A 7,228-nucleotide genomic window follows, 5' to 3' on the forward strand; every position below is an offset into this window, starting at 1 on the left:
GGGCTCATGGCGCAGGGTGGGTATCGAGCCGCGGACCGGGCCTTAGGCCCACGGGCTCATGGCGCAGGGTGGGTATCGAGCCGCGGACCGGGCCTTAGGCCCACGGGCTCATGGCGCAGGGTGAGTATCGAGCTGCGGACCGGGCCTTAGGCCCACGGGCTCATGGCGCAGGGTGGGTATCGAGTCGCGGACCGGGCCGTAGGCCCACGGACTCATGGCGCAGGGTGGGTATCGAGCCGCGGACCGGGCCTTAGGCCCACGGGCTCATGGCGCAGGGTGGGTATCGAGCCGCGGACAGGGACGTAGGCCCACGGGCTCATGGCGCAGGGTGGATATCGAGCCGCGGACCGGGCCTTAGGCCCACGGGCTCATGGCGCAGGGTGAGTATCGAGCCGCGGACCGGGCCTTAGGCCCACGGGCTCATGGCGCAGGGTGGATATCGAGCCGCGGACCGGGCCTTAGGCCCACGGGCTCATGGCGCAGGGTGAGTATCGAGCCGCGGACCGGGCCGTAGGCCCACGGGCTCATGGCGCAGGGTGAGTATCGAGCCGCGGACCGGGCCGTAGGCCCACGGGCTCATGGCGCAGGGTGAGTATCGAGCCGCGGACCGGGCCGTAGGCCCACGGGCTCATGGCGCAGGGTGGGTATCGAGCCGCGGACAGGGCCGTAGGCCCACGGGCTCCTGGCTCGTGGGGCAGCGTGGCTATTAGGCTGGGAGGTGGCTTTCTTGGTGTCCGCATTTAAGTACTGTTATGATGCGGTTGTAAAGTAACAGGTATATAACCGCCGTTATTTCCACCTCTTTGCTAACAGGGCCTTTTTTCTTTTCTTTCAGGGTCCTGACTGTCGATTAAGATGGAACGGCATCTAGCTGAGGCTTTGGAGCAGACAGATGATATTATTGAGACTGTCCAGCATGAGCCTCCTCCAGCCAGACCGCTGTCTCCTGGGGAAAAATCTCTTCATGACAAACTGTATGACATTTATGTTGAAGAATGTCAAAAAGAGCCAGATGCAGGGGGGCTTCAACACAATGTCAACTTGCTAGAGAAGCTTCTGAGGAGAGAGGCATTGCCATGTTTAGTGGTCAACCTCTACCCCAAAAATCAGGGCTATTCTCTCATGCTGAAGGACAAAGATGGAGTCCTTATTGAGCCCTGTCCGGTGCCTTATTTAGGACAGAAACTGCTTGAATACTTGGATGCTGAAGAGCTACCTTCTTTTCTGATTGATGTCCTGGACAAGTCTCCTGTGAATGTTTTTCACCATGGGTGTGTCATAGCAGAAATCCGAGACTACAGACAATGCAGTAATGTCCACCCTCCTGGGGAGCTTGGTGCAGAGCCTGCTGTGTCCTCTGATGTGTCCTCTGCCTGGTCCTCTGCTGCATCATCTGCTGAGTCATCTGCTGTGCCGTCTACTACATCGCCTCCTGCTTACCAAACTCGGCATATTCTCTTACGTCCCACGATGCAGAGTCTAGTAAGTGATGTAGAGTCCATTACAAGTGATAACCGGCAGTGGACTGAGGAAGAAAAACTTGAGCTTGAGAGCCAACTGATTTTAGCAACAGCTGAGCCACTGTGTCTGGATCCCTCCGTTGCTGTCGCCTGCACAGCCAACAGACTGCTGTTTAATGAGCAGAAGATGATGACAGACTCTATAAGACAATGCTTTACAAGTCAGGAGTGGTCCTTTCTAGATCTGGAAGAAGAACAGTATATATGTACAACTCCCCCTGATGTTTCAACAGGGGTTGCTTGCAGAAAAGAAGCAGAAACCAAACCAGGTGACCAAAATGAGCTGAAGCTCGCTGAAGCAGGAAAGTGTGTAGATGCCCAGAAGCAGGGACCCTGTGAACTGGAGGCCCCAGGAGAGGTGGATGTGCATAAATATGCTACAGGGAAGCAAACCATGCCCTGTGATGATGCAGAGTCAACAGCCCGGCCTCCTCCTGAGGTAAAATATGATTATCCATTTAAGTTGGAAGAGGGCAGTCAGCCATGGGCAGCACAGTCCCTTAGTGATCCATTTTTCTCTCCTGAAGTAAGGCCACCATCAGAGGGCAGACGTGATAGCCAGATGTATCGTTCCCATGTTGCCCCGAGTGTCCATTCACAAGCTTCTGTAGCTGGGGAAAGGAATGAGCCTGAGGAGGCAATGGGTATATGCCAGGGGTCTGTCCAGAGCTCAGCTGAATGTCTAGGCAAAATGCTGCAGGGGTCTACTGACTCCATCCATCTTGGCCGGCCCTCCCAAAGGAGGAAGACCACATCCCATTCAGTATCATCTCCAGCCTTGCAGAGGAGAGTTAACACCCCAGCTCCATTGCTGATACAGCCTTCCACCTCAGGACAGGGCTCTTCAGTAGTCAGTTCTCCCTCATTATCAATCAGAGGTAGGAAACTTCCAAGACTTGCTCCTTCTCCCAGATCTGCTGACTCGGCTCAGCAAACCTTTTTGGGAGTGAGTGGTGTTAGAACCCTCCCTACAGCAGTGCAGTCCTCTGCCAGATCACCAGAGAGCCGTTCAGCCACCCAGGGCCCCAGCCGTGGCACTGGCCGAAATGCTATCAATTTGCTTGGCCTAGCACAGAGAACCCCTGTGTTGGTTAGTAGTCCATCCCAGGTGCTGAGCTTCTCCACTGGTGCCCCAGCATCTACAGAAACCTCTTCTAGAGGTTTTCCGCCTTCTAGAAGTCAGATGCTCAGTGCCCAGACCAGAGAACCAAAGTACTTAGTGCAGACATCTGTGAAAATCATTGTAAAAAATAACTCAGGTCCAATAACTGTTAGGATTCCACCTGGCTCTGTCATTTTGCACCCAGAGTCACAAGCACAGTGGCAGCAACCCTGGCCGCAGCCACAGCAACCACAGCTGCAGCCAAGGCTGCAGCTACAGCAACCACAGCTGCGACTGTGTTCACAGTCACAGCAATCACAGCTGCAGCCAAGGCTGCAGCCACAGCAACCACAGCTGCGACTGTGTTCACAGTCACAGCAACCACAGCTGCAGCCAAGGCTGCAGCCACAGCAACCACAGCTGCGACTGTGTTCACAGTCACAGCAACCACAGCTGCAGCCAAGGCTGCAGCCACAGCAACCACAGCTGCGACTGTGTTCACAGTCACAGCAACCACAGCTGCAGCCAAGGCTGCAGCCACAACAACTACAGCTGCGACTGTGTTCACAGTCACAGCAACCACAGCTGCAGCCAAGGCTGCAGCTACAACAACTACAGCTGCGACTGTGTTCACAGTCACAGCAACCACAGCTGCAGCCAAGGCTGCAGCCACAGCAACTACAGCTGCGACTGTGTTCACAGTCACAGCAACCACAGCTGCAGCCAAGGCTGCAGCCACAGCAACTACAGCTGCGACTGTGTTCACAGTCACAGCAACCACAGCTGCAGCCATGGCTGCAGCCACAGCAACCACAGCCACAGCCACAGCAACCACAGCCACAGCCACAGCCACAGCAACCACAGCTGCAACTGTGGTCGCAGCCACAGCAACCACAGCAACCACAGCAACCACAGCAACCACAGTTGCTGCTGCTGCAGCAGCCACAGCCACAGCAGTATTTACAGCCAGAGCTGCAGAGGCAGTCTGAGCCTTTGTATGTATTGATTCCAAAACAGTGTCAGCCACCTAGGGCTCCTGTCCCTCCACGGCCAGTACCACCATCTTACCCCCAGAGGTCTAATATTCAGCACTGGGCAGTGTCAGCTCAGCAAAGTGGTCTCCTTAACCTTGCTGAGACTGGGAGGGTTAGCCAGCCTCAGGCAAGTGTGGTATGTCAGCTAGGCTCCGCCCAGCAGAGTCATGGGCATAGCCTTCCGTCACAGAGCTTCCAGTACCCTGCTGCCCCGGTAGAACAGCTGCAGGCTAGAGGCCAGAATGTGCAGCTGCGAGTTATGCCACAGAGAGTGCTTGTGCCCAGAGCAGTCATTCAGCATAGTCACCAGGAACACACAGGTGGCCAGGATAGAGGTACAGGGAGGGGAGGACCACCAACTGCCCCACAGTCTTAAGTCTTGCCTCATTTTCCTTCTCTCAAAATAGGCACCAGTATTGAACTAAAGCAGTTGCAGTTTTTACCTCATTTTTTGGTGTTTTTAATGTGCCAATGTTTTATATCTTAAAAACAAAAAAGCACAACAGTACAGCTTTACATAGAAATCAGGAAGGAATTGTTTAAACTAACACTATTTCACTTGCTATTTTTTGTTGTTGATAAAGTCAAGTTTATTGTAATGTCATGATGTGTATCCACATCTAAACTAGGTTAATTTTACTTTTCTCCAGATTGGCATTTATCTAATTATTAAAATTGCAACAGTACACTTTAATAATTTAGAGGCTTATTTGAAAATGGTGATGTAAAACATGCATTTCGCTGTTTTAACTATTTTTTTTGAGGAGCAAGGGAGGAGCATATCCTCCTTGATGACTTTTCTTTGAGACAGGGTTTCTCTCAGTAGCCCTGGCTACCCTGGAACTCACTACCTAGACCAGGCTAGCCTCAAACTCACAGAGACCCATCTGCTGCTTCTGCCTCCTGAGTGCTTGTGCCCAGAGCAGCTAGGATTAAAGATGGGTACCACCAGCACCTGTCCTCTTTTAACAATTTTAAAGATGCAGCTTAGTATTAATAAGTACAATCCCATTGTTGTGCAACATAGTTCTAGAACATTTTTGATTTGGGGGATTGAAACTGTACCTGATAACCGTCAATTTCCCATTTCCTATCCCTGACCTGGGCTGCAACTCTTCTACTTTTGGCACAGAGTCACCAAGATTCATACATGTTGTGCCTTGTGACAGAAGGTCATGGCTGTAAAACTCATTTCCCTGTGTTAAATACATAAAAACTTGAGTTGTGATCCAGGAGAAATGTCTTTCAAGGGAACTTGGTATTTCTTTAGATTAAAAAGCTTGAGTGAGGGTCTGAAATGCAATTGATGCAGGTGCGCTGTGAAACACTAATACATTTTTTTGTTTGTTTATTAGAGACAGGGTTTCTCTGGGTAGCTCTGGTTGTCCTGAATTCACCCTGTAGACCAGAGTGGCCTGAAAACTCACAGATGTCCACCTGCCTCTGTCTCCGGAGGAAGTGCCGCTAGTAAAGGTGTGCACCACCCCCACCTGGCCTGATTAGGACTATCACACTGAAATTGAGTATAGCCTAGGCTGGCACTCCTGTGCAAGGGAGCCCATGGCAGACTTGTCTGATGAGCATCCCACCCTCAGAAGGTTTGCCCTGCAAGCAGGGCTCTGGCAGACCCCAGCTCTCCTCCAGACCCTGGCACTGGCCTGGAAAAGGCCACTGGGGTGGCTTGCTGTGGCTCTCCTTGTGAAGCCGTTTTTGTGTTTTAGAACATTCTAGGTTACTGGCACGGAGGCAATAAGTAAGAACCTAAAGCGCAGTCTTCCAGACTGCTTCTTGCATGCCTACAGTTGTCTGAGGCTGGTAAATGGGAAGCCCTCCTCCTCTGCCCCCACCCCGTTTCGTCCTCATCAGTTGTTTGACACTGCCCACCTCATCTCAGTTCCTCATCTCAGGGGACTGGGCTGCCCTGCCTTTTAGAGGGTTGAGGTTGGAGCAGTTCTGTAACAAGCATTGATCCACATCAAGGTGCAGCCCCTTAGCATTTATAACATTGGCAGTGCTGTGCAGCCAAGCCCTCTCTGTTTCCAACACATGCGTAGCACTTCAAAAGAAGTCCTGGCCCCATTAAGCACTAGCAGGAAGCCATCCTCCCCCTCCCCCCACCCCACCCCACCCCTCCCCCCAGCCACTGGCAACCACTAATTTGCTTTGTGTCTCTATGAATTGACTTATTCCCCGTGTTTATATTAGGTGAATTTTACAGTGTTTTATATATACAACTTTGTACTTTTGTGTCTGCCTTTTTGCCTGGCAGGTGCTTAATGTTTGTTCATATTGTACTGTGTACCAGCACTTTGGTCCTCAGTCCCTTGTCTGTCTATGGCTTGGTCTGTTTCCACCTGTGGGCTATTGTGGGTAGTGGTGCTGCCATTGGCCATGGACAGGGTTGTTTTACTGCCTATGCCTTGTTCTTCTGTAACTCTGAAGGGTAATCTGCCTATGTGAAACTTGCCTCTGTAAGGAAGTGCACATGTATGTTTGTTTGCCTTTTTCCCTAAGAAGAAATGGAAACTTGGTCTGTCAGGTCTGAAAGAGGTTAACAAAGGTACAGGTGACTGTGATCGCCACTGGTGTAAACCTGTACTGAGGTCCTGCTGGTGCTCTTCAACAAAGATTTGACCTCCTTCAAGCATGCTGGTCACATTTGCCACCAGAGTGACAGCGAGCTGACTGGAGCATCCTGGACATTGCTGGGAGTGTGTGATCGCACTTGGAAGAAGTGAAGTAGCCCAGTGAGCTGCGAAGAACGAGAGCAGATCTGACCTCGGTGCAGCGCCAGTTTTTGGTGTCCTTTCTCCTTTAGCTCTGTATGTGGTCCATTCAGTTACAATAAGCAGGATGTTTTGCTCCAGTGGTGTACCCTTCCTTTTCAGACAAATAAATTTGCCTTTGTTTCCACTTACTGTTTAGTGGCCTCTGTTATTTCTCTGGAATTCTCTATCTTGCTATTTGAATTCGGTTTCAATTGAGAATATTAGTTGGTTACATTTTGTGACTTCACTTGAACCTCTTTCTCTAGCCTACCTTTTTGGTAGTCCTATATGTCCTGAAGCTCACTATGTTCGAGGCTGGCCTTGAACTCACTGAGATATGCTTTCCTCTGCCTTCAGAGTACTTAAAGTAAAGGCACGTGCCACCACAGCCAGCTTTTCCTTCCTAAGACAAATTCTTACTCATTATTCAAAATTTCTTTCTCTCTCTCTCCCTCCCTCCCTCCCCTCCTCCTCTCTTTGTTTTATGGGTGTGTACATGCATGGAAGTGTAGGTATGTCATACCTTTAAGACAGTGTCTCTTGCTGTTTCTGCTGCTGTTCTGTATGCTCCAGGAGAGGTGGCTCCTGAGGTTCAGGGTGATTCTCCTGTTGGAACTCTCTTCTCATATTACAAAGCACTCGAATTAGAGCTGTTGGCCACAACATTTGTATTTTTATGAGAGTTTTGAGAATTGAACTTGCCTTGTCATGCATGAGTGGCTAGCCCTTTTACTCCCTGAAGCATCTCTCTGCCCTCAAAATTAGATCCTGCTTAAAAATTAAGGTAGATCTTCCATGTGGCAG

At 50.8% G+C, this 7,228-nt stretch overlaps 1 protein-coding gene across 2 annotated transcripts; it reads left to right on the top strand.

Moving 5' to 3' along the window:
• Positions 1–855: 855 nt before the first annotated feature.
• LOC110286284 (transcription factor SPT20 homolog) lies at positions 856–4,032 on the top strand. 2 transcript variants are annotated; one of them, XM_085837656.1, is made up of 2 exons: positions 856–2,909; positions 3,426–4,032. In XM_085837656.1, the coding sequence occupies exons 1-2, from the start codon at positions 856–858 to the stop codon at positions 4,030–4,032; spliced, it is 2,661 nt and encodes an 886-aa protein (XP_085693782.1). The 2 variants fall into 2 exon arrangements, with proteins under 2 accessions (XP_085693782.1, XP_085693783.1); XM_085837657.1 differs by having other exon boundaries at positions 856–2,849; positions 3,447–4,032.
• The last annotated feature ends 3,196 nt before the right edge of the window (positions 4,033–7,228 follow it).

The sequence above is a fragment of the Mus caroli genome, unplaced genomic scaffold, assembly GCF_978045245.1.
Source record: "Mus caroli unplaced genomic scaffold, Mus_caroli_1 scaffold_5, whole genome shotgun sequence".
Lineage (NCBI taxonomy): Eukaryota > Metazoa > Chordata > Mammalia > Rodentia > Muridae > Mus > Mus caroli.